This window comes from Numida meleagris, chromosome 23 (assembly GCF_002078875.1).
Source record: "Numida meleagris isolate 19003 breed g44 Domestic line chromosome 23, NumMel1.0, whole genome shotgun sequence".
Classification (NCBI taxonomy): domain Eukaryota; kingdom Metazoa; phylum Chordata; class Aves; order Galliformes; family Numididae; genus Numida; species Numida meleagris.
In genome coordinates this window covers 1,641,966-1,668,194 of record NC_034431.1, presented here as the reverse complement: position 1 = coordinate 1,668,194, position 26,229 = coordinate 1,641,966, and the positions used below count along the sequence as shown (strand labels likewise).

General features: G+C 42.9%; 3 protein-coding genes and 2 long non-coding RNA genes across 20 annotated transcripts in view; 2 read left to right on the top strand and 3 right to left on the bottom strand.

The window, feature by feature from the left end:
* ST14 (suppression of tumorigenicity 14) overlaps positions 1-1,161 on the bottom strand; it is a 28,224-nt gene extending 27,063 nt beyond the window's left edge. For both annotated transcript variants that reach the window (XM_021376261.1, XM_021376263.1), the window contains exon 1: positions 1,025-1,161. The gene's annotated coding sequence lies outside the window, so the exon portion shown is untranslated. The remainder of the gene's footprint in view (positions 1-1,024) is intronic.
* The window catches only part of LOC110387744, a 20,079-nt gene extending 1,991 nt beyond the window's left edge, over positions 1-18,088 (top strand). The window contains exons 2-3 of one of the 2 annotated variants that reach the window (XR_002432675.1): positions 9,077-16,564; positions 17,070-18,088. This is a non-coding gene — a long non-coding RNA (uncharacterized LOC110387744). Of the gene's footprint in view, positions 1-9,076; positions 16,898-17,069 lie in introns of both variants that reach the window. The other variant, XR_002432674.1, reaches the window with a different exon arrangement.
* Positions 1,175-1,634, top strand: LOC110387747. Its single transcript, XR_002432700.1, has 2 exons — positions 1,175-1,315; positions 1,398-1,634. It is a non-coding gene; the product is annotated as an uncharacterized LOC110387747 (long non-coding RNA).
* On the bottom strand, positions 4,121-21,749 carry NFRKB (nuclear factor related to kappaB binding protein). Of its 4 annotated transcripts, none has more exons than XM_021376245.1 (26): positions 21,564-21,749; positions 20,648-20,801; positions 20,047-20,248; positions 19,823-19,950; positions 18,719-18,893; positions 18,412-18,513; positions 17,777-17,850; positions 17,353-17,437; positions 16,699-16,879; positions 16,427-16,535; positions 15,849-15,975; positions 14,956-15,021; positions 13,843-13,922; positions 13,714-13,757; positions 13,201-13,261; positions 12,169-12,343; positions 11,474-11,580; positions 11,044-11,167; positions 10,470-10,549; positions 9,532-9,752; positions 9,149-9,428; positions 8,645-8,863; positions 7,378-8,163; positions 6,721-6,827; positions 5,812-5,947; positions 4,121-5,086 (listed from the first exon to the last, which is right to left on the bottom strand). In XM_021376245.1, the coding sequence occupies exons 2-26, from the start codon at positions 20,780-20,782 to the stop codon at positions 4,961-4,963; spliced, it is 3,930 nt and encodes a 1,309-aa protein (XP_021231920.1). In that variant the 5' UTR covers positions 20,783-20,801; positions 21,564-21,749; the 3' UTR covers positions 4,121-4,960. The 4 variants fall into 4 exon arrangements, with proteins under 4 accessions (XP_021231920.1, XP_021231921.1, XP_021231923.1 ...); XM_021376246.1 differs by having other exon boundaries at positions 13,201-13,258; XM_021376248.1 differs by having other exon boundaries at positions 21,484-21,610.
* PRDM10 (PR/SET domain 10) overlaps positions 22,902-26,229 on the bottom strand; it is a 40,861-nt gene continuing 37,533 nt past the window's right edge. For 9 of the 11 annotated variants that reach the window (XM_021376251.1, XM_021376249.1, XM_021376256.1 and 6 more), the window contains one exon: positions 22,902-25,500. In XM_021376251.1, the coding sequence (XP_021231926.1) occupies positions 25,264-25,500 (237 nt within the window). In that variant the 3' untranslated portion in view covers positions 22,902-25,263. The remainder of the gene's footprint in view (positions 25,501-26,229) is intronic. The other 2 variants (XM_021376259.1, XM_021376260.1) reach the window with 2 other exon arrangements.

Genomic DNA, 26,229 nt, shown 5'->3' with positions numbered 1-26,229 from the left:
CTTCCCTTCCCTTCCCTTCCCTTCCCTTCCCTTCCCTTCCCTAGGTTGCTCTGTGTGTTTGGTCAAGATTTTGGGCTGTGTGCTTCATTCCTGTGGGACTTGCATCACTACAGTAGGGATAACAGCTGGGTGAAGCTGATGAACACTGCTCCTTGCTGCCTGTATTTACAGTTCCCTCCACAGGCCCTGCTCTAGCAGGACACACGGAGGTTGCAGAAGGTGCAGGACTCACTCCTCAGACCGTGGACTTTTTCTCTTTGTTACTGCTAAGTTTACAGGCCAGGCCTTCCTGTTGCCTTTCAAAGGAATGTGGTGCTGGATTTGTGACGATGTAGCTCTTAGGGCTTTTTAGGGAGTCCTAAGCTTTGCATGTTAACATGTTCCTGCCTGCCCAGCTGTCCTAGAGCACGTTGGGAACAACAGCTCACTGAAGGTTCTGATTTTAGTGAACAGCATCCTGTATGACCACGTATGACACTGTGACAATAAAACTGACAGAAAAGATAACCAGCTCTCTCTGCTTTTCACCAGCTTTAAGACAGCTTCATAAGCTATTACCTGACAACCTATTCTGGAAGAGCTCTTTCATTACAGGAACATTGTTAAAAGCCAATCACAATACAACAGCTCACCGACCTACTGCTTGTCATTTAAACAACACACACACATTCCACCCCAGCTATGAAACAGAAGTTATTTCCTTACACCAGGCAGCGCAAAGAGAGACCAGTAATTCGTAAAGTTGCAGTGACTTTTCACTCTCTGCCCATACTCAGACTTTCACTGTATAATTGAGGACACAGGAAAACAGGGAAGAAAACAGTTCTCACCACAGGCAGCTTGCTGAAGCGGTCAAAGAGTCCTCAGCACAAAACTTTGAGTAATCAAGCTTATTTTTGCACATAGTGTTTCCATCTGTCTCATAAATACCAGCTAACTGCTGCTTCCCCAGGGACACACTGAACATTTTCCCATTGCTGAAAATTCATTCAGAATGACACATCAAAGCATTAAAGTCACTTACCCAGCTTCAGACAACGTCAGCATCTTTTCAGGTGCTTGCTTCCAGGTCCTTGCTGGCTCTATACACAGCATCAGCACAGCAGTGTGACCTGCAGCAGGTCTGCTCCCTCCTGCATTTGGTGGCACCTTGTGCTGTAGGTGTGGATGAAAAAGCATCTGGTCCTGCAGCTATTAAAGACAGGCACGATTCTCCATCAAGGATCCTGCTTCTGGAAGGGGAGTTACTTTGCCCCAGGTCTTGCAAACTGGAGGATGTGAGAAAAGGTGACTTGACAGATGGAAGGCTGAGCAGGTTAGTTTGGTGGATACTTCTCAATGGAAGCGAACAAACTGGTTCTTAACAACACTTTTACCTCTAATTTATCACTTCTTAGTCCTCAGTGTGGGACACCGTGTCCAAGATCAATCCATGCTCAATCTGGAAATCGCTGACTGCATTTACAACTGAAAAGAAATCAGGACTCCCCTAAAACATGAATGAGAACTGCAGTGCTCCATGCCTGTTCACAGATATGAATTCCGCTGGACTTGTGGGAAAGCCAATGTCAGGTCATTTTAAAGGAAAATGCTTACACTATTTTGAGAAAAATTTAAACTCTAACACTTTAAAAGCTCTGTCAGTAATTTAACAACAAAACTAAATGGAATCGGAATGATCTGAGTTTAATACTTTGTGCTACCACCATCTTCCCACATACTCTTGGATGGGTCACTTTACACAGGATGCGTCATCTCGAAACTAAATGCTTAAAAGCTCCAATTTGAGCTGGTCATCCATAATTATCTTTATATTCCATGGAATATAAAGCTATTAAATGCAAGAGCAGAGGACGGCGTTAATGCTTAACCACTTTGCTGGTGGCAAAATGTTAATTCCCACTGCTGCACTTGGATGTACTTCGCTGCCATTGAATGGACCAGCGTAGCACTACGGATGCTATTTGATTTACAGCACAACTAACTTACCCACATAATAATGACTCAGCTAAGTTGCAGATGGAACTAAGCTGACTGCTGTCCAGCAACGACAGTATTAAAACACATCTCTGTTTGGGGCAGTCTCCATCCAGCTTCCCCTGCAGCCCTGTCTGCTCTGTAACAAGTTGCTGTGTCTAAGGTTGGGAGGGAGAATTAACATCAGGCTGCCACCGTACAGCGCACTGTGAGCAGTGCTCAGCCACAAGGGTCCTGATGTTAGCTCCCAAATTCAGGCCAGGTGGACCAGGTACCAAAGCTGAGTCTATTTCTATTTTGTTATAGTGTCTATGGTTCAGATTTGCCGTATGAAAAGCAAGAGACAAGGTTTCTGAATTTACCTAAGAACTGAGAAGTGAAGAACAACTGTTAAAAATAGGCAGATGGCTGCTCAGTTAGTTGGCTTTGAAAAAGGAACACTCAAAGTAACCCCAAGGAGAGATCCTTAGGTTATGAGAACATCTTGCTGAGGTATAAATGCAGATTTTCCCCACAATTTGAATAAAATGAAGCAGTTGTTAAAATAAAGGTTGGAGTGTGTTTAAATGGCCTGTGGCAGTTCGGGTAGTTCTCAGGCCTTATAAGCAATGATTACATGATGTTCTCTTGGCGGAAATAAATACCGAACCCACAGCTTTCAAGAAACAATAAAGGCTCTTACATAACATTAGTGAGGAACTCACTGCGATGAAACAGGCTCTAATTCCATTCTTTAATTAAAAAAGGTAACGGTGGGGATGCAGCAGAGCAAAAGTCCTTTCAGCTTCAGGCCCTGCAGGACAAGCAGCTGGAAGATGGACACTGTCAGCACACGACTTTCTCTCGGCCTTTAACTCCTGCTCCTGCACACTGCTCTGCAGTACTCACCTGGAAGAGTGTTTAGTTCCCAGTGCAAGGGGACAAAGGAGCAAAGACCTGGAAAACAGCCTAGTTTAAATATACCCACATCCAACTCTGGCATACACAAAAAAACATAACTTGAACCCCTCTCTGCCCTTAAGCATACTGCTAGGAGATTATAGGTTACTTATAAAACCAACTGCTCTTTACTTGCAGAAGCTGAAGGGTTATTTTTCAACCAGAGTGGAACCGACACATCAGACGGGTGGAAGCTGAACCATGGAACAGGGCGTGCTCTGCTCCTGAAATTGGTGTGCTATTCAATTCACAAGGTAGCTCTTTAACGTAAGAAACCCACATAGTGACTGGCACTCTTTCCCTGAAGATCACAGGCTTTGAAAGCAACGAGAATGGTCTGTAGTCAAGCAGTCATGCACGGAAAGGTAGCTCGTGTCCACAAGCAGTTCAGCAAAGACAGCAGTGGAAGAAAGGAGATGGTGATGATCTGAACAGTAAGACTGCTGAAACTCAGCAGCACCAGCAACCTCAGAGAGACACCAAACTCGTGCAATTGCATGCATGGTTTTTTAGTTTCATTAAGCCTAATACTTTCAATGCTTTTTGTCCAGAGACAAACTCAAACTCAACTTGCTTGCAAGAGGATTCACGGAAATTAATGGTGCTTCACACTGTAATCATCCTTCAGCACTGGATTGCAAGTTTTGACACTGAAGAGCCTTACAAATAGAACTAACAGAGCACAATCATCTTGATTATGCTTTGAATTTAGAGGCTCTTTCATAAAAGCGAGGGAAGAAAGTTGTCATGTCTTCCACTTCTCATTTTAACTTCACAACTAAAAAGATTTGTAAAAAGACTTAAGAAGAATGTCTCACGCACCTCCCAGGCCGCAGCCCTCTGGCTGTCCACTTGTTTGACAGACTTAAGGTACAAGAGGTACACAAATTGCCAAAGCAGGACAGGTGCTCAGAACTGTTACCACTCCCAATTCTGTTCCTGTGGCATATTCAAGAGCTTGCTTTGTGTAGCGGTGTGTCCTGCTTATTCAATACTCGCAGCTAGCCAGTTTTTTAATTTAAATACTCAGATTCCTCCAACTCACACAGTAGGTTAGCTGCTGTACAGGAAGACTGACGTACCCGACCTGAAGCTCAGCACAACAGTTTGCTCTGCTCAGGTGCAGCTGCACAGCAACACACAGCTTCAGCTAAGGCTTCTGTCATGAAGTTCTACTAGCACTGGAGAGCACTGAGAGACAAGATTTGGTTCTTTAAATACATTATATTCAATAATATGCAACTCATAGCAAACATTTTAAAAAAAGACAAGAGAAACCATGTTAGAAGGAACCATCTTCCAAAGGAAGGTGGACAATCTATTAGCCCTTGGCAAGCTAGACAATCATGTACACAAAACAACACGCTGTACAAAACTGAAAGGAGATGGCGAAGGGATTTGTAAGGCTTTCTGAATTCTTATTCTTCTCCTAGCTCAACATTTCTTGTGATCTTATTCTGGGAAAGCTTCAAGGTCACGTCAGGACAGCAAGGAACTCTTCTCCAGTATGTGCAAAACTCAAACAAATGTATAAAGGGATAAAATTCTAAAGATAAAAACCAAACTGAAGGCCAGAATCACTGGTTAAAATACAGCTAGGCTCCACCAAAATGATGCATCTTCTTCATGACTTTGAAAAGCCAACAAGTTACCTCTTCTGAGCAAGATACCCTGGTCAAGAAGATCCAAGCTCAACTGCTTTGTTTACAACCCAAAATGGACAGAAATGACAGGTGGCCCTTTGTAAAAAGACCTTCAGATGGGAAGAGGAAAAGGAAGACATTTCTTAAATACTGAATGCCACAGAGTTTGGCTTTACAGATCTGGACTGAAACCATTTGTTGTACAGGTACAGCATCTTCTGAAGTGGAATTTCTACCTCAACATCACATGCTGACTCCAGAACAAGCAACGTGTGTTGCATGAGAACCAATGAGTCCAACCCCTAGCCATGACTGTGGTTAGGTAACCTTGGATGATTGGATGGAAGGTGACAACATATTCAGGAAAGTTGCTGGAAAGCGATCAGTTTTCAGACCAGTACTCATAGCTGATCTTGGGTCTGTTTTGGAGATGGAGCTGTTGTCACAACGACAGTGGAAACCGCTTTAGTTGAGCCAGACACTGTTCCCTGCTGGAGATGGGAGGCTGGTACTGTCTGAATTCGCACCTGTTTGAGATGGAAAGAAAAAAATTCAATTCATGTCAAGAACAACCTGGTGTCACATAGCTTGCATCACACTGGTAAATGATTTGCTTCTGCTGCTGACAAAGTTTCAGTTATGTGAACAAGACCAAGGACCAAAACACATCAAGAGTAGAATATGGCACAAGAAGACCACTCCATTCACTGCTCATGTGGGAGAGTGGCAAGAGATCTCAAGATTAGAGAGGAAGAAATAAAATCTAGTTTGAATAACAACCTACATATCAGCTGCTACTACAAGTTTTCAGAAGAACTTCAATCCATTGGATACTTCACTTCTAAAGACTTATTATTAGCAGCTCTCAATGGAGATTACTTTTCTGAAATAACAGAAAAATGGTTATACAAAGAAGTGATGTGATTTCTTCATGAAATGCAGGCCTGCAGAAGCCAAAGTGGAAAGCACAACACAAAAAGTCAACGGTACAGAAACAATCCTCCAATCAATCAGAAATGTCTCCTGACAGGACTTTCGATTTTCCACTCATTATACTATCAGGACTTCAAAAACATTTAAAAACCATAGCTGGATGTAGGGAAGGTAAAGGAAACGATGCAGTGCATGTGCTTAATACAGACAAGCTGTGCACCTGCACTTTTTATGGAAACCCATGTATCGTATGTAATGTCCTCATGAGGATGCTAAGCCATCACAAAGCAAACAAGAGAATCATTCCACACGTCAATACCTGTGTGGCTTGGCCTTGCTGCTGGAGCTGCTGCAATTGCTGTGCAGTCAGAAAACTCACTGGTTTGTTCCCAGCAATCAGTTTTGTCCCTGCTGGCATCGTAGTCAGGATGATGTTTCTACCCAATCCACTGATGCTGAGGAAGGAGAATTGTTGAAAGGTTAATAAATGGTACAGCAGTTATATCTTTCACAAATCGTTTTTCAGTTGCTAGGAGACGAAATTACTTAGCTAATTTACTAATGATTTTAATTATTTTTGTTTCACAACAATGGCACATACACAAGTGAAAAGTTTATGTCAACATTTCTCACGATTAGAGAGAATTACCTTATCACATGAATTAAACCCTCTAACTCTGGACCGTGTTTGTTACTGGGCTAGTCAGATCAGACCTGAACGCTTCTCAGGGAATGCAGAAAATAGCTGAGCACACAATGTTCTGCCTTGAAATATTAACCAAGGGAGACACTACCAGAATTCATGGAAGAATAAACAGAAAGACTGCAATACCTGAACGCCACAGGAATTTGCACTGAGGCAGTTAACAATGCACTGGTTTCTTTAACAGAGAGACGGCCTCACATTACAGTTTTAGGTCTGTCACCAGGTTAATTCTTGCTCCAACAAAGAACTAATCTTTTATAAACTAAACTATTATAGTTGGTTTAAGAGCAAATATTATTATTTTCTTCCCTGTATGTGCTAGAATCCACATCTCAGGGCACCTCAACAAGAACTGCATTCTTTGCCTGACTCCATATTCTCTCGGTTTCTTGCTGTTAGCAGTCCTGTCAGCAGACTTCAAATCACTACCACCCACTGCTTGTGAGATCCCCAGGAACTTCACTGGACAGAGAACTTCCTCAGTCTCTTTCTAAACAAAGCTACTAGATGGAAAGTACTCACTTGGCCCCAAGGTTGCCCTTGATGATGGGGGCAGTCACCACACTCTTGCCTTTCACTGGCTGGCTGATCACTGACAGAGGCACTGTTATTCGAGCTGGTAGTTTACCCTAGAGAAGTTGAAGACCACATGAGAAGCTGCAGGGAACACAGCAGAGAAACTGCCTGACAACATGCAATTACCACTCAGCTTGCTTTTCAGCACCCTGGGAATAGAAGTCAAAGCAGTGCTGCTGATGTGATCTGTGCTCTGTTTCAGGCTCATTAAAGTTCACCTCCAACTCATTCACTTCACAGCTGCCTCAAACCTGCACATCCCCTCCACCTCTGCACCATGATATTTCTCTGGGAAGGAGCATTGCATTTGCCCATCATTTTTATCCCTATGAAACTATGGTAATATCGATTAGCTTATTCAACTTTTGCAATACAGTTTATTTCACTCACTGTCTCCAAAGGAGTTAATGGAAGATAGACATTTAACTGTTTTCTGGTCATTCAATATTCAGCTACAATTCCAACACCATGAAATCAGCTGTGGACTCATATTCTACAGTACTTCATTTGACCTTTTGCAGATCATTTTAGAGATAAACCATCAGTAATAAACCATCACTGCCCTTTCTCAACCAAATCCAGAAAAAGTTCAGCATTACTTACTGCCTGTGATGTAGACACTACTGTGGTGCTGACCGGTACCTGCCGCACAGCAGTAGCTCCTGTGCCTATACTTATGGGAGTCCCAGCAGCTCCTGAAGCAACAGCAACTGCTTTTGACACTGTGGCACTCATGGTTGGTAATGAGACAGTTGAGGTATGGACTGTGCCAGGCACGCTCACTGCTGCAGAAGAGGGTACTTGCTTAGCATGAGTAGCTACAGTAATTGTCTGCCCAGCTTTGGGTGGCATCACCCCGAGCCCTTGGACGATTCTTATGGTAGCAGCTGGCTTGGCCTCAGTGGATGCCACTGTAGTAATGGCTTTGCTCTTCTGGTCTGCCACAGTCATGCCTAGAGCAGGCATCAGTCTGAAAGCAGAACTCGTTGGCTCTGCGGTCTTTAAGTCAGGAGTCACTTTAACCACCGTGCTCCCAGCTGGACTGGAAGAAGAAGAAGTGGCTGTGCTAGTCTTGGCTGGAGAATCAGCAGTCTGGACAGGATTGGATGTCACATGCAAAGTTGCAGAAATGCCCTTCCCACTAGCACTGCTTCCAGCAGCTGCTGTGAAGAGGTCCTGAGTCAGTTTGACAGTAGTGACTTGAGATTTGGCCAGGGTGGCCATCATGTCCGGGGTGATGCGCAGCACAGTCTGTCCCTTTGCATCTGTGGTGATGGAGGAGGGGGGTAGGCGCAGCACATCCTTTCCTTGGATCCGAAAGTTGGTAGCTGTAAGCGGGATGCCGCTTCCAGGCTGGGTCTTCATGCCAAGTTGCCCTGTAATAGCCACCTGGAAAAGATGAAAGAACCAGATTTGCTATATCAAACTGGAACACAGTCCAAGGTACAGTAAAACAAAAGCAAAACTTCCCAACAGGCTGATGTTTGCTCAGTGTTCTTTTCTTCTTCAGCACAATGCTAGTGCTCACTGCACTCCGGAAAATAGTTCTGGTTGCTCATTATACAGCATTCATGAAACCATCTGAAATATCCTGGAATTGGTTTCTTCTTCGAACCAAAGGAATGGAAAAAGGATCAATTGGTGCAGATTCTAAGTTAAAGAGCCTGCACTAACATATTCTTCACCTGTACATGGAAATGGGGCTAAAATACAGCAAACCAGCAGCTGCCCAAGCCTGCATGGTCAATCAACTTGTACATGATGGCTAACTGTTCTTTTCACTGTCTTTTCACATCTGCATGCACATCTGTCACGATAAATGGTAAACAACTGGGACATGCAGTTCACTCTCATCTCTCCTCCCTCTCACCTGCTTGATGATATTCTGGCCAGCTACATTCTGGATGACAGTGGTAGAGGAGGTGCTTGTAGCAGAACTGCCTGGAGAGCTGGTTACTGCCTTTACAGCAGGACTGGGTGCTGCAGACAGTCCTGTCACAGTGATGCCTGTCTGTCCTGTCACAGAGGTGCCTGGTCTTTGCACCTGTACTGGGCTGGTTTGAGCTTTTACTGGTAGAGTCATCACAGCCTACAGCAAAACAAAGAGGCAGCTTATGAGCAGACTAACACAACCCTAACAGACTAATACTTACTGGTTTTCTCTCATGCCTTAGCTTGCAAATTCTGTATTTTTTACTGTAACATACAAATGAATGCTGCCACATAAACCGGCAATGGAAACATGAAAAGAGGCACGGAACAGTATTTGTGCACAGCTGTTAACAATGCTCTGTTTCTGCAGCTGCACCATACTTGAGAGACCCACAGACGAGCAGCCAGAGCTACTCCACCATTTCCATGCAGCCGGTCTCACCTGAGGCAGCACTTTGGTCTGCGTGGCTGTAGCTGGAACACGGATCTGAGGCACTGACGTAGGCTGCTGCTGCTGCTGCGTTACCACTGGTGCTTGCTGAGACACAGCTGGGAGGCTGGACTGGGCACTGACCACTCGGACCTGCGGCAACACTGACGACGCAGTATGACTTACCACCCGGGTGGGAGGTGGCTGCGGCCCAGGCTGGGTCTGTGAACTCTGGGCTGTGGAAAGCAACGTCCCAAGCTGCGGCATGGTAGGGGATGAAACCAGAAGAACACTACAGAAAAGAGAAAGCCAGTAGGTCAGCAGTGGTGTAGGAGGTGACTGAGAAAGAACCAGTAATATTCACAAGTGACGTATGAGACAGAAGGAGAGCATACCTTTGGCTGGGTTTTGCTGGCTCTGATCCAGCACTAGGTACATTCTTGCTAACCACAGACACTGGTGGGGGGGAAATAGGTGTTGCTGGTAATGCTGGTGCAGTAGGTGTCACAGGGGTCACGGGAGTTGGCGGCATGCTGGAGTCACTAAGGCTCAGCTGAGCAGGCTCTGATGTGCTGCTGGGGAGTGCTTTCACAGAACTCTCCTTGTTACTCGATTTCTGCAGAGAAACCAAGTCAAAGTGAAGGTCTTTGCAGAAACCGGCTGCGATTGTTGCACTGTAAGAATGGACTGAGCACTTCAAACTATAGAATTACAAATGATGCCATGGTGCAAAATCCTGAAATCACAGACAGTGCTCCTTCTGCCTTCCTCAATGGCAGCCACAAGTGGGCTGGTCAGTTTGGCTTCCTGTTCTAAGGGAGAATGCATCTCAGCAGCGAGAAGCATTCATAACAGTCAGATGTCCACTCTGGTTAATTTGCCAGCTGTGACTATTTTACAGATATTTGGTATCAATGCCAAAAAATAAAAGAAAGACATCCAAATTCTCACAGCTTCAGCATACCAAGAGGGAGAATAGCAGGCATGTTTCACATGCTCTGCTACAGATTAATCTCAAAACAGGATCTAAAGAGACCACCTCTAAGAGAGGGAGCACAAGGAAACTTGTTGACCTTCCTGCCAAGATCAATATGGGCAATAGCAGACACTGGGAGAAGCAAAGTTCCCTCTTTTCTTCTACATACTGTGCGCTGGTACCAGACTAACTCTCACATACATGTACAGAACAAACTGTTAGCTCAAAAGGGAAATTAAATGAACAGGTGGCAATTTTCATCAGCCTCAATGGGTGCAAGATTTACAGATTAAGTTAAATCCGTATCTCACTCTCAATCACAAAAGCATCTGTGCAAATCTGTGCAAAGAAATTTACCACTTTTGCCGGAGGTTTCGGCTTCTGCTGGAGAGCTTTCTTGGCCTTTGCTGCAGCAGCTTGAGCCTGGTGGATCCGTTCTGCAAATACAAAGTAATGGTTAGGGTTCCTGAACACAAGCAAATTTACTTAAGAAAGTGGCCATCCAAACCTCTAAGTTCATCTTCAGGCAAGAAATACAACACACATCCACACAGGTACACGTAATAGCACATTAAAAAAAGCCAAAAACCCACTAAACAAAATTAGCCCAAAAAGGCTGAAATGAAGATGTGTTGATGTTGTCAATGGACATCCATCTGCAGTTCTCGTACAAAGGATGCTATTCTTCTAACAAATACTCACTATAAACTAACATACTGCTCTGCAAGACTGTATGTAAGTGTTGATGGGCTAACACTAACAAAGACTAGAGAAAAAAAGCTAGACTGATGAATTAATGTTCATTATTCAACTAGGATAAAGAAGCTCAAGAGCATGGCAAACGCTCTTGAAAAAACAGGGTGAAATATACAGACATTTTCAGTTCTGTAGATCATGAGGGAACAGGGCAGTCCCACCAAGCCAGGCTTACCAAACTCTTCCTCACTCCTGTCCCGGTGCAGGTAGATCCACAACTTGCGTCCAATGTCGTATTTAACACAGGGATCTTTCTCGTAATGTAATCGATCCAAAGCACCACTAACAACAGTGTTAACCTGAAAATTCAGAATTCACTGTATTACAGAACAGCCAGGCTGGGGTAGCTAGAGCTCATGTATAGAAAATTCAAACCCATTCAGCATTAAACCAGAGTAAGTCGCAGGCAATCTAAATGTGAGGAAGAACTGACTAAGAGCAGAAGTTGCCCTGCAGGGTGCTGCTTGCCATCTTGGATTAAACGGAGCTTTGACAAACCCAAGGGCTCTGAAAAATCGATTATTTCTGAATTTATACTGTAAGCAGCTCTATGCATGACGTGGTGTTAATTCTGTGTTTTTTCTCCCAGACGACATCCAACTTACTTGAGCACTTGTGACATCAGGAGCTAGGAACTGGGAATCTTTAAGCAGCTCGCAAATTTCAGCACGAGTTCCTTCTCCATTAGGAAGTCGAGCAGCAGCATCACGAACTGAAATAGAAAATCAGAGCTTAAACTTCCAGCCCTAACGAAGGAGCTGTACTCAAATACTTCAGCAGATATGTTTCTGTGTTGCTTTTCCATCTCCACTGTACAGTGCCCTCTTACTCAATGAAATCTAGGCCCAGTGATCCCTCAGGGCCTCTGAAGTCTATATGAGCAGAGATTACAAACCATCATTTTAAAGTACACCAACTGTGCTGGCTTGGAGTCAGGAGCAATGAACACAGGGACCAGCACTCAACTTCACAACAGCACACTTAAAACATTGCTTTTTGTTTTCCAATTATCTGAGCCTTAGCTTCCACCAGCCTCGTGAACTCTCCTCTCCATTTCCCATTTTCTCGCAGAAGAAAAGTAAAACACAGCTGTCTTCTCTTCTAGTAATACCTGCTCCCAGCATTTCACCATCATTATCTCATGCAATTTATTTCTTCTTCATTTATGTCGTATCAGTCCATCCACCTTTTTCCTTTATAACGTAGATTCCTAAAGTCACTATTTGGGTGGACAAAAGTGCCTTTTAATTAGAAAATAAATACATTAATGAATAACTGTCAGAGGACGCAGTCACCTTACCAAGGGACAAGATGGTGACGTATGCTGGTCTGTCTGATCGCAGGAGGGAATGCTCTCGGGCTTTGTTCAGTGATGTTTCCTTGTCAAACACCCCCTTCACAGGACCAACAACGGACTCGAAGCCGTGCATACGGAACGTGAAAGCTTTGTGGGGCTGGCTGTAACGATAACGTTCCTGTGTTTTGAAACAAGAGAACTGAATTTAGCAGGACGCATATAGAGCAAAGTCTTGAGGCTTGTAATTGCTGTTATAATATAGCTTAAGTTACTGGCATTCTCTAGATAGTTCTTTAATTAAACACTCAAATAGTGTGGAACAAACATAGTTTGGATCAAGACAAGTATGAACTACTTCATACTGCTGAATATAAAGCAACGCCTAGACAAAGTGACCAGGTGCAATATAGTGGGTTCACTGTTAACCAGCTGCACAGACTACAGAAGTGCCAGTGCCAGGCATTACACCCAGCGAGCACCTCTTCTCCCAGCAGCAACGTGCCACTTCTTCCTCCTCTCATCTGCTAAAAGATTTCCAGAATTTATTCTACCACACAAACAGCACATATACCCAGAGAGAAGAACACTCACCACATTTACCCTCTAATAAACACATTCTTCCAGCAAGGCCACAAGCCTTAAAGACACAATGAAACTTGTGTCTACTACAGACAAGGTAACTAAATGTATGAGTGCACTTATTCTGCCACTTGTCTTCTGCTTTTTGCACTCATACATGTTCAAAAAATATAGATACGTCATCTTCATTTGCTGGGAGATGGCAAAGGAGATAGAAATGTTGGCATTAACAGAATCAATTAATTTTCCTGATATTCGTTGGAAACATAGGGGTTTTCGAAATTAGCAGTCTGGATATGTTGCTAGCAAGTTCTATCTGAGGCTGAAATACCTACTTCAAGAAGAAGGAACACATCAACCATTTGTACCAACAAAGTTTTTGGAGAGTATACAACTCTCATACCATACAAATTCTCTTGCTTTAATGGCCAACTCTTCGGAAGATTCTCTTTTTACCTGCTCCTGGAACACACGTTTCTCCTCTCCAGTGCTAGGTCGGACTACGTAGTCAGTCCTTCTGAAACAAAGGCCACCATCAGTTTTGAGCAACAAGCCCACAGTAATCCCAAAAACTACCCCAAAGGATTAGCCACCTCATCCTTACTGCAAATTCTTTTAGCACCAAAGAAAAAGCTCTGAAAGCTTTTATACTGGTATAAATAAGTCCTGCAGAGACCTTAAAATACGATCTATAGTCTGAAAATAAGCCAGGACTGTAAGCAATCTAGTAATGAGGACACACATCAGGCCAGAGGTCTGCTTGGGTAACAGGTGAATTTGGGAAAAACTGAGCTGAGTTTGCAATGTCTAGTTATTTTATTTATAAACTCTGACCACAAATTCCCTCCTCCCATATGATGCAGAATTTTTCTTTGAAGTAACCAGATCTTCAGATCTAGAGGTACAAGGACCAAACTCCATAGCTTTAGCACATACTGTGACAGTTTAAAAGCAGTATTATACACTTACACTCTAGGAATCGGTGTTGTGGCATCTGAGCTGTCTTCATTTTCCTATCAAAAAAACACAGAAATGTCAGTGTTGGATACAACCCAGTCAGGCTTTGTGCTGCTAAAAGACCATTTTCTTCTGACTCACTTTGAAGAAAGTCTGATCCTTGGTCTCCAACCAGAGCTGAAACAGTGCTGCCAATTCCTTCTCATGATCCTGGCAAGAACCTAGTCCAAGAAATCAAGAAACATGGGAAATGAAAATTATTTGTTATGAAGCCAGCTGCTTGTACTTCCCAGTCACCTCCTACTCCCTTCTAACCTCCATGCATCACCAGTCACAAGGCACCTTACATACTTCATAGATGCTCCAGTTTCACTACTTGAACACATTCAGGCACAGCAAAGGGCTACAACCTAATAAATCCCCTGACCTCATATGAAGGATAATGCTTCAACTCCAAGAACTATTGGAAAAGACACTGCTTGCAATATGGCCACTTGACGTTTGCAGGTGGTCTCCACTTTCCAAAGAAAACTCAGTCAACGAGACCCCAAGCAGAAATAAGTGTCTACATAACCTGCACCAAAGAGTATGAAAAGGAGCAGAGGAATACCACAGAACAACAGAATCTCAGAATCTTTAAGGTTGGAAGAGACCTCTAAGATCATCAACTCCAACCTGACTCCAAAACTTAGCCAGTTTAAGCCTGAGAATATGATCAAGAGTCACTATAGCTAAGAATAGAAAAATCTGCCTAGTAGCTAAAGCTGAAGTAAAAAATGCAAAGCATCTGTAATTCACACAATATGAGCCTGGGCAAATTTCTTATTAATTTGCTCTTTGGTTCCTGCTTGTAAAATGGGAATAATATCAGCTTGCTTCTCAGAGAAGCTTAAATTATTTATAATTGTAATTAAGAATTAGTCTGAATAATCAGAAAGTATGCTCTACAGAATGGAAAATAGGAAGGCGTTCAGAAAGATCTGAGGGGTGACAAACATGGCTGTGTCAGCAACAGAAAGGAGAAAAGCCCAGCGCCTTTGATCACTTACTCCTTCTATTGCTGAAAATAATGTCTCATGAAAGTATTGGATGTGAAACACATTTCTGCTCAGCTAAAAGAATACAAAAGGCCTAACCACTGAAATCACAGATCTGCTGGACTTCATCTCTGAGCTACAGCAAGCAAAAAAGAAGAGTCTTGGAGAAAACAACCGATCCTTAGCACAGTAGAAATCATAGAAAAGTGCAAGTTACCGAGCAATTTCCACTGCTGAGTTTTTTCCTTGAATTCAACAAAAGGTGAGAAGTTGGATGGAACATCTACAAAGAAAGATGTGCAGTTCAGAAACATCACACAACAGCGCAACCCCCAGAATTCTACAGCTGCAATGCAAACTGCTGAGTCAGACTCACAGTGACAGGGTATTAAGAGGTTACATAAGCACATCACCGAATGCACACTTGCCCAATGGGAAGGTCAGCATCTCCTGAGTAACAGTGCAAGCTCAAGAACAGAACAGGAGAACGAGACTTTCATCTACCAGCTGTCAGATGAGATCCCAGGAACTGTTGCTGTATGGTAACTATCCCTGGGCTTGTGTTGAAACATACTTGAGATTTACAGTAATCATCATCACTGTGGAGAACATTAAGTATCCATTTCGCAAAGGCCACTACAATCTACGTTGTCCCTCCATTTAAAACTAAGCAAATCAGAACCATAGAATAAATCAGTTTAAAAGGATCAAGGTGAATTTAGCTGGTCCAAGCCCCAGGTAAAAGCTGGGCCAACTTCCTGTATTCAGTGGATAGCTCAGAGCATCATCTAGTTTAATTATCTCCAAAGACAACCGCAGTCTCTTTGTACCTGCTTCAAACATGCTGCCTTAAGCTCATGATCTGAACAGGAGAAACTGCCTGTTTCAGTTTCACATTCATTCGAATCAAGCTGGGTCTTATCAAGCTGGGTCCACATGCAAATGAAGTCTACCACAATCAAGAAAAAAACCATAAGACCTATTACACTGTAAACAGTACAATGACTTACTGTACTGATGAATTAAAGACTGACTGGAGCTGTAATGTAAACCAGCACCGATTAGAACTGATGTACAAGCACCATTAGTGTTTCTGACAGCTATTCTTACCTCTGCTGTCACCTGTCAGATACTGCAAAGCAGGTAAAACCAGTTCAGACCAGTTAGGGGCAAAGGAGAACCAGTTATTCAGCGCGCTGGCAGGAGAAGTTTGCCAATCTATAATTTTATCCTCAAGCTGGAAAGAAAAAGTAAGCATGAATAAGCTATGAATGTTTTATTAGAAAACAAAACAGCTAAACATGCACTGGGAAAAGAAGATTTTATACTGACAAAAAAAGATCACCTGACTTTTGCAAGTAACTGTAAGATGGTATTTCAGAAAACAGCAAAAATGGGAGAAAAACTCCCCACTGTCACCGGCCTTAATACACAGAACTTATCTAATCGTGACCTAAATAGCAGGTATGGAACGACTTATGAAGGCAATTAATTAAATTTATGAAACTCATTAAAAACTGAATGCGGTATGCACTCTCAAATACTTGCAATTTTTTACCATGGAACCCACACACTACTGCGACTTAGGGCAGGATGCTTCTGGAGAAAATCTCTATTACACAGCTACAAAAGAACTCTATATAATTTTACTTTCCGAGAAGAGTCTTAAACATGTGGGTGGTTCTCACCACAGAGAGACTGGCAGGTCCTTCCAGAAACAGTATCTCCAAAAGAAGGGAAAAGAAACTGGAAGATATTTCATTTATTCCAAGGCACGGCTTCATCTCTTCAAGAGGTCTTCAAATGAAAGAAAACACAAGCAAAGTGTAAGCATCCTGAGTTTATATACGCATGAGATCGTATCTATATATCACATCCATCTTCATAGACAGAGTATATGGAGTTGAACACCCCTCATTTTATATGGTACAAAGTGTTCCAGGCATTTTGAAGCACTTACTCCTCTTTGACAGATGACAGAGGGATGGGGGAATGATCTTGAGACAGCGATGGGATCCCATGTGCACTGCTGAACGAATCAGCCAAATCTTCCGCCTCTGATTTAATGATCTTCAGCTTTTTTTTCTTCTTGTCATCCTTTTCCTTCATCTTTTTCTTGAAGGTTGCAAGGTCAAATAAAGCTTTAGAGATTATAAAAGGTAAGAAAAATAACAAGAAAACATCTTACTATATTTCAGTGAGGGCCATAAAATAACAATATAATTAAACATATATCCAAAAACACATGTAAGGCAAACATTCACTATCTGTTCATCCCATCCTCCTAGATACTTTCATGTGTTTCATGTCTTTTTTTTTTTCCCTCAACAGGAAAGTTCCAGTTCCTGCACCAACATACATTAAATTAGAAAAGTGAAGGTAACTGCCCAGAGCAGACATGCAAATTAATTTCATCAATTAGCTGGAAGCACCTTCAATGGAAAGTGGAGCTACCTGTGTGCAATCCAAACTTAAAATCCCAGAGTAGCTAGCCAGGAAGGCAAAGAGCAAAAGAATACAACGTTCAGTAGAGACTACCTCCACCCTTAGCATTTCATAGTCACAGAGCACCCTGTATTTATGCAACCTGCAAGCCCTGCTTCCAGCCACTGACCTGCTAAGGAACCTTTCCTGCCAGCGTTAACACGAGTCATAATGTCCTCAAGAGTAATGTCGGCCGTCACTAAATCTGGGTGGTCCTACGTGGGACAAGGGGACAGAAAGGAAAATCAGGAAAGGTTAAAATGCTGTGTTAGCAACAAAGGTACAGAAGATAATCAAACACTGGAACACCTCAGACTTATCCAGGATCAGCTTACAAGTTAACCACTGCAACAGAAACAGGGAAGCCTTGCAATCCCCAAACTGAAAATCACGTGTCTCAACAACACATCAGGAAAATTACAGAATACTTCTAAACAGATAACCATAAACAAGGGATGCACATATCCATCAACGATTGCATGTAATTATGGTATGGAATGGAAGGGTGGCCACACATGCTTCTTGTCAGGTCCCAAAACTTCTTGTTATCTTACAGGTTGATATTTTCGTTTCTCGCGGTGTTTCCTCAGCATCATCTTCAAATCACTTTCACCAAGTTCTATTCTGTCTGCAATGAAAGAAGTCAGAGATAATATGCTTGTCTTGTTTTGCTTTGTTACTTTACAGACTTAAAATGCCGTTTTCTATTCATTCTCACTCTCAACAACCTCCAACTTACAGTAAATAAATTTTCCTTGATAATTTGAAACTCTTTTCATCAACCAGTTTATTGTAACACTTTCTACCTTGGTTCGTTAGATTAATTGCTAATGCAAGTATGGAAGTAAAAAGAAGTGACAATTGAAGGGTTTGCAGCCTTAATTACAGTAACCTTCAGAGCAATTCCATTGCCACATACACCTAAAGAGTTACAACTGTACTATACTGATGCTTCAACCATCAAGGGTGAAAAATCAGCAGTATTAAACAAACTGTAGAGTCTCGAGTTAAAATACTAGTTTTTTAAAGTGAAAACAAAGCATGAGAAGATTTGGATATTTTGGGGACTACAAAATTGAAGTCTTACATGATTTCTCATGAAACAACAGATTCTCACACCAGACTTATCGTAGGTTCTCAAAGGAACCCTCCCACCTCAATCCTTACTGACACCTAGGTTGTTTCTCACCTGCTGTTTTCATGTCCATGGTTGACAATGTGGGTATCACTCGCAGGGGAATTGGTGGACTCGGACAACGTGCTGGAGAGCTCGGAGGCCAGGAGCTTAGATCTTAAATAAATAAATAATCAAATAAATTTCTGCAAGTCTTATCAGTCCCAAACACAGGTAATCCTGTTCCTCAGTGCTTATTAAAGGGCAGCCAATAAAACTGGAGTTCACTCCTCATTCCTCTATCAAATACACTACCCTCACTTTAAAAAACATATTTTTCGCTATTCACAACTCAGATCTTTCCTTCACTCCAGGGCATTACCTTCTTCATCAGAAGACAAAGTAGTATCTCCACACTCCTCTTTCACTTCCCTCAGGATCTTCAAGTAGCGCCGATGTGTCCTTCTCTCCCGCTCCTCTGCGTCATATGATGGTGTGAAATGCTTTCTCTTCAGGATCATATCAGGGCCTCCCTTCCTAGCTAACTCCAGTAAGTGCTGGAGGATGAGAAATGCATGACGTTAGCTAACTCAGTTATAACTCTGTAAGTTAGAATGGTAAAGCTACGGTAAAACCCTTGCAAAGTATCAGAATTTGCCACACAGGCAATTTTAAAATCAGCATTTTAGACCATCATTCAGATGCAGAGGAGAACAAGAAGGGGTCTAATAGGAAATTTCTGCATCTTCCTTTGTATGTAAAACATCACACTATCATTTAACATGGACTGTTCAGAGAACTCTAATTGCTGGTCTAGGATCTACTTGTGCAGTTTCCATACCGAATGCAAACAGGAAAAATTTCTCTTTTGAGAGCTACAGAGGAAATAACTTCCTGTACAGCTCTGTATTCATTTTCCTTATTCATTCAATAACCGTGGGGCATTTTATAAAGACCGATTTTTTTCTTCATCCACGCATCCTCTATGCTTCAATGTTTAAGCTTAATGAAACAAAAAGCGTTTACAAAGGATATATTTCAGTTGGCAGAGATTGGCTAAGAGCAGTATCCACAGAATACTTCATCAGAATCAGAGATCCTAAGCTATTCTACACCAGTTTCCAGCGAAGCTGTGGGATTTGTAAGGCTATCTGTTTAGCAAACTTCTAGTTTCACAATGACAGAAATGGTAGAAAAATCACAGCAGACTGACTTGTTAAAATACAGTACAAAAGGGCAAATCAGGGGTGAGGTGGGCATGGAAAGGACACTACACAAATGAGAGCTATGAGAATTTTAAAACCTAAGTTTGATACGCATCTTCGTAAACATAACAGTGTTTCTAGCGTTCTTACATTGCAAAAGTAGAAGAAAGACCCTTGAGAATTGTGAACACTAGGCTTTCACCAAGGCACGCTGCTGAAAAAAGACAGCCTGTTCATTACAGAGCACAAGGAAGTGATGGCTGTGCCCCGAAGACACTCACGTTGCGGGAAGCGAGGATCTGCTTGAGCAGCCGGTAGAAGTACTGCTGCTGAGAGCTTAAGTAGCGTTTGTACTGGGACTTCAAACAGAGCTGCCGGTATTTCACAACTTCAGGATTGAAGTGTCCATCTGTAGTAAAAATGATAAAAAATCCTTCAGTTTTTGTCCAATGCCTGTTGAGAACTTGACTCTGAAAACACGCGAAAGATGATTACGCTCACTGACCCCGGAAGAGTTTCTGGGCAATGTGCAGTGGATTTCCAAAGCGGAAGTTTTCGCCACTGAACAACGCGGAGATGATTTTGTTCTGATGCTCACGGTTGTTCTCAGGAAAGTGAGGCAAGAACGTTTTCAGGTGTTCTTGCTGCGCATCTGTCAGCACCTCCTGCCACGTAGACAAGCTGACAACTTCAAAGAAGATCTCAGGCTAAAGAAAAGAAAGAACGACAATGAAATAAATGCATACACACCGTTAGCAACTTAAGCTCTTAAGGTTTTCTGTGGTTAAATAACACAAGACAGTCTCACGCTATGTGCAAAACATTGTACGGAAGAAAATTAAGAAAATAAAAGATACTGTTAGCAAGAAAGTTCAAAACTTTCATTCTATTCTCAAATGCAACTATATAATAAGAGAGATCTTTGCCTAAAATAGAAAATAACAGAAAGGTTTGCAAAGTTTTTCTAGGATTATACAAAGTACTGTTCGATGTCTTTTCAGAACAGTCAGCAACGCTTCCCTTTTGAGTCTGCTCTCCCACAGTGAGAGTTAAACACTCTGTTTGTCAAGGCTCTGCAAACACAAAGTATTCCTAGCGCTACTCACATCCTCCAGAAGGTCCTCGGGCAGACTGACTCTGGTTGTACCCAGCAGGCAGTCCTCCATGATGCGCGCCCCATTTCCGTCCCCGCATGGCCCCAGCTCTAAGGGGTCTGTCAGCATGTGATCCAGAGAGTCCATTCTTCTCTCTTTCCAGCTCCTGAACAACAGCAGCAAAACCCTGAGCACACCCACAGTCCCCAAACCAGCTACATCCCACACTGACAACAACTGAAGAGACACATTTGATGAAGCAGCTGTCAAAATACAAGTTACACAATCAATATAAGAGACACAGACCACAGGGAAATGCAAAAGGATATGCAACCACCAAACACACCGTGCCAACAGAGGAATGCTTATCCAGAGAGCGTGTAATACCAAGCACAGGTGATCAGCTCACACTGCTTCCTACATGCAGGAGCTGTCATTAGCAGAGCAAAACATCATGATAAAGTGGCGACATTTATCTTTTTGGAGCATTTTTAATATGAAAACCAAAACATTGAAACTAAGTTCATGTTTCTCACAAGCTCTGTTTACAGCCAGGCATTGGAGGAGGGCCCCGCTCACACAGAATTTGGAAACAGCTGCACAGTCCAGCCCTCATCTCCCTTGGCTTCCTGCAGAGGCCAAAGGGTAGGAATCACGCACAGCGAGTGAAAGTAGAGGAAAAAAAACACTAAAGCGGGACAAAAATGGGTATTTCACACTGAACTGCCCAAGCTTCCCATCGAACGGCTCCGGGCACACGCAGGGTACATAGAGGACAGGGATGCTGAAGCTCACGAGAGGCGACAACACCGCCACGCGCTCCCGCGTGCGGGCACTGAGGCACGCACCGCTAGGAGGGCTTCGGCGGGCCGCCTATCCCGCACCGAGCTCTGGAGGTCGCTCCCCCGCGCCCAGGCCGCCTCCTCACCTCAGCCGAGCATGTACAGCTCCTCCACCGGCAGCAAGGCCGGGGAGATGCCTCTCGGTAAGTGCCCAGCCCGCCGGAGCTGCTACCGGTGAGGCGCGGCCCGGGGCTAGCGGCCGCCTCCTCAGCCCCCTCACAGCCCCAGCACCGGAAGTCAGAAGGCGGCCGCACCGGAAGCGGGAAGGCACGCGCCGCTCCCCGCGCATGCGCTGAGGTAGGGCTGCCGCGCCTGCGCAGTCCTAGCAGAAGGCGCCTTCATAGAGCCCTTAATGGGGCGTGGGGAGGGGGAAAAAGCAGCACCTCGGAAAGGACTTTTGTTTTTTTTCCTCTGCTTCCCTCCCACCCTACCCTGACCCCCAGTGACAAAAGGACAGTTTTCTTAACTAATATTTAGCTAAAAGCCACGGTTTCCCCAACCGCGCCCAGAGTAGGGGAACGCTAGAGCCAGCCCACAGAGACCACAGCATTTAAAAAAAAAAAAGATTTATTAATTTTGTTTTTACATCTGCCAGGTAGCACAAGACTATTAACACTCTAACAGTCACTGAATGTACAATGAACATACACATTTAAATAATGGCGGGCAGAACACTGTAGGAAAGAGCCAAGTTCCATCCCCAGTGCTCAAGCAGTCAGAGAGGGGTCAGTTTGGGGAGGTTTTTTTGGGGGCGGGGGGGGGATAGTGGAAAACAAAAACAAAACCACAACAGAATCTGACCCAAAACACCTACACAGAAAAGCACGAGCCCTGAGCAGAGCCCATGGCAATTCCCATCTTTGAGCAGGTAGCAGTGCTGCAGAGTTAAGCTCCAGGAGGACGTTATTTTAAGAGACAGATCTCTGGGGTGGCTCTGGTTAAAAAACAATTATAAATCCTATGTCTTCTGCACTGCAGAAGTTGGGAAAAAAATCCATGCAAACTGTTGTCTTTGTCTTCTTTTTAGTAGCGAGCCCCGCTGCACAGCTGTGCTGCAGAGCTGTTCAGCTTTCCCCCCACATTCTGGGAAATCACTGTACTTAATTACTTTGGAATGAAAATTCACAATACTTGATTTCCAGACATGCTTCTCCCTCCACAAGGCATCAGTTTGACTGAGGACACGATGAATCACTTAATGCTGGTGTCAAGCTGATGGCTTGAGTACACCGCTATTGCTGCGGGACAGAGCAGAAACTTCAATAAAGAAGGTGTGAGTTCAAAGATGCCATTTTACAACTGTTTTCTGGAACACTTTGCACTTCTCAGCTTAAAAAAAACTGGTACAAGAGCAAGCATCCTCATTCTGTGACCTTTCCCAAAGCTGAATGAAGCCAAGTTTTTGTTTTTTGTTTTTTTTTTGGTTTTTTTTTTGTTTTAAATTTCACATTTGCAAAATCATTAAAGACAAAGTTTGACCATCTCCAAAGACTTCAGGCTTTAAGACTTTAAAAATGCTCCCGTAGAGCAGTACCCATTTGCAATTATCTAATTTCCAGGTCTTCTACTTTCCTACTGCTCATACCACATGCTTGACTTGTGTCATTAATACAGCAGTCTGAAGGCAGACCCTTTCCTAATAAAGGACACTGTGAGGCAAAGCCAATACAAAGAGCCCCTTTCTGTTCTCCCACACAAACATTGCAACGGCCTGTCATTCAAAAAGTGCTCAGCAACATGATTTCAAATGAATTAAGGGGAATTACAGTTGCTTGGCTGCACTGCTGAAGTAGATGAGCTCCCAAATCCACTGAACCAAGACTCATCACTGCACTTGACTAAACGGGAGCTCAGGTCTTCAATAAGATACCAAACTCATTAATGCCCCAATTATTAGTTAATGCCCCACTACGGTGGCTGCAATAAGAGATGTGAAATCCCAGGCACAAATTAATCTACACTTTGGCAAATCACTTCAAAGCTACCTCGAAACAGTTCTGAACTGGCCAGTATTTTAATCAGGATTTCTCATCATGCAGAGTCACTATTTCCACACCATATTAATAGATATGTCATTTACCAAGGGAATACATGCTACCAGGCTTTGCCAGCAAGTAACAAGACATCCACTTTCCTAGTCTGAGTGTTAAGTTCTCTCATGTCTAAGAGCTTTACCTCCATAAGGGCTGGCACCACAACCTGTATACATGTATACAACTACTCACATGATTCAACTCCATCTCAGTCTGTAGAAGTAATTACACCAGAGTTCCAGATTTGCACTCAATGCAGCATAAGAAAAAATTGAAAAAACAGAGATCCTCTCTTAGTTCTTCTGGCCTTTCTCAAAGGGCCATTAAGACAAAACTTATTTGCTTTCATGTTATAAATAAACTTATCCTGTTATGCACTGGCATTCTGGGATGAGGTTTCAAGCAGAATGAATGAACATTTAAACATGTACAGTACAGCCCATCAACAGTATATGGAGTTGTAATCATACTCTTGCAAATACCAAAAAGCATTAAATAACCAACCAACAAGACCTGTGAAGGAGAATCATGTAATAAAAAAAATACACTGCCTTAAAAATAAAAACAACACCTTTCCCTTTCTCCTGGTCCCTAGACATAACATGAGTTCTGAACATAGACCAGGTCTAGCAAAGCAGGCAACTCTTGCAGATGGCTTTCTGTGTCCCATAAGTAGTGGTCCACTGGTGTTTTTCTTGTGTTTCCTGAGTCCAAGGCTGGTCATTTTCAGAAACTGTCCAAAGGAATTAGTGTATTGTTAACAAGGTATTTGGAAAACCAGCATAACCAACTCTTCATCCAGTCTTCAAGAGAAAGATACGTCCACTTCGAGGTGACAACAGATGACTACCCTGCATTTTCAGAAGGTGTGCTCCTATAGCCATTTCTCCTGGCAGATCTATAGTTACAGATCACAGCAGAAGCTGCTATGCAGGCTAAAATAAGCCTTTTTTTTTAATGGGCAAAAAGGCGTTTTTCCCTGCAAACTCTGGAGGGAAAAAAAAGATAACAGTGGCTCCGTACTACTGTTACGTGCTGCTATTGTTTTATTCCAAACCTAAGACTGCACTTTTCCTTTTTCTGGAACTGCTTGGTGAAGTAGGATAGGGGAAACAGCATGTAAACAGTTTGAGGGTTGGAAAAATAATAATTTAATGGACTGCTTCTGCACGTCGTCACAGCTTCATTGCGATATCCATCCCCACACACACGCAAAGAGTCACCGCTTCGCTGCTGCTCTTTTTCTCCGGGAAGTCTGCTCTCAAGCATGTAGCCCCTTTCACCTTGGCTGCTGAAACAAAGACAGAGAAAGCAGTTCTGCCATACTCCAGCAATTTACGTGATGCTCTTGTTTAACAGCTCCTATTACAAATATACATACAACAATCTGCCAATTAGCCTTCAGATGGGCAAGCTATTCCCTTACAATTGAAACTGTAGATGGTTACCAGAGACACTTCTCAGAAGGAAAAAATTAGGGCCAGCAGACATGCCAAATAAGTCCAGGGCAAGCAGAAGTTTCACGTCTCCTCTTGTCCTTTTTGTTAAAAGCTGCATAAAATGGCATCCCAGAAGGATTTTGAGGGTAATTCTTCATGGTCACTGAGGACTTAAACCCTCTTAAAGCATTAACGAGAGCTCCAAGATTTTAGCTGATGTGAGCATATACTTTAAAACATACGAGCTCCAGGATACCCATATATTTGGGCTTTTGGCGAAGGTGGAAAAATACAAGTGACACCACAACGCTTCTTCATTCGTGTTCTGCTGAGAAAGTTCTTGGTTTAGTGATGTGCACTTCACTGCCCCCGTTCCCATTGGTGGTTGTAGTGATTATGTACTGCGTTGTTTGCTGCTGACTACTCGTTTGAGATTCCAACGTATCAGTGTGGGCTGGTGGCTGGGAAACACCAACCTGTACCTCACTGGAGAGTGAAGAGTTTTGTTTGACATCCAGATCAGGCTGACCTTCGGATATGACATAGTGAGTCTGCATGAAGAACATAAAAAGTAAGTAGCTTTGTCTTCTACAGTTTCTGCTCTAATCATCTCTAACCTTCCTGCTGCTGTGCTGATTGACAGTTTGGCATAAATAAGAAATCTTGAAGTTGAAGATGTCCTGCTTTTCAACGTAGCTTTGAGACAATAGAGCAAAACAGACTCTTGTTTTGAAGTACGTTGGACTATTATGGTCCATTTACAAATTAAATATACAGTTTACTCTGAACTAGAAATTAAGATAGCAATTTATAACTATTCTGAAAGTTTCTTCCATTTCCTGTATGTTGAGCTGAAGTTCCACTTCTAATGTCCAATATCAGCGTAGCACTACTGCTGCAACTCCTTATGACTACTTATCTAGTAAGTGAAAACAATATTATTTCACCTGTAGGATTACAGAGTGAGAAATGTTTCCAGAAACCGTTCTGAAACAGCCTAGATGTAAATATTTTTAAGACTAATCAATACCACTCAGTCATAACTTTTCCTGCAAATGTGAATAAGAGAACACTCAAAACTGGAAGGACTCATTCAGACAAGGGTCAGACAGGCATGGGCCTTGTGAATGGCTAAGCACAGCAAACTGTTTGTTCTTAACACAAGACAATATGATGCTACTGCATAAAACAAAAACACAGATTTTTTCCCTTAGGCAGATGAGATCATTTCTTGCCTTTCATAACCTGAAGTCTACGTTACTAGATTTGAACATCAGCTT

Excerpts from the sequence above, each read along its gene's own strand:
- NFRKB (XM_021376245.1), bottom strand. The coding sequence starts at position 20,782 with ATGGACTCTCTGGATCACATGCTGACAGACCCCTTAGAGCTGGGGCCA. Across the intron at positions 15,022-15,848 it reads TCTGACAGGTGACAGCAGAG|ATGTTCCATCCAACTTCTCA; the intron begins GTAAGAATAGCT and ends CTTTCTTTGTAG. Across the intron at positions 6,828-7,377 it reads TAGTGTCTACATCACAGGCA|GGTAAACTACCAGCTCGAAT; the intron begins GTAAGTAATGCT and ends CAACTTCTCTAG.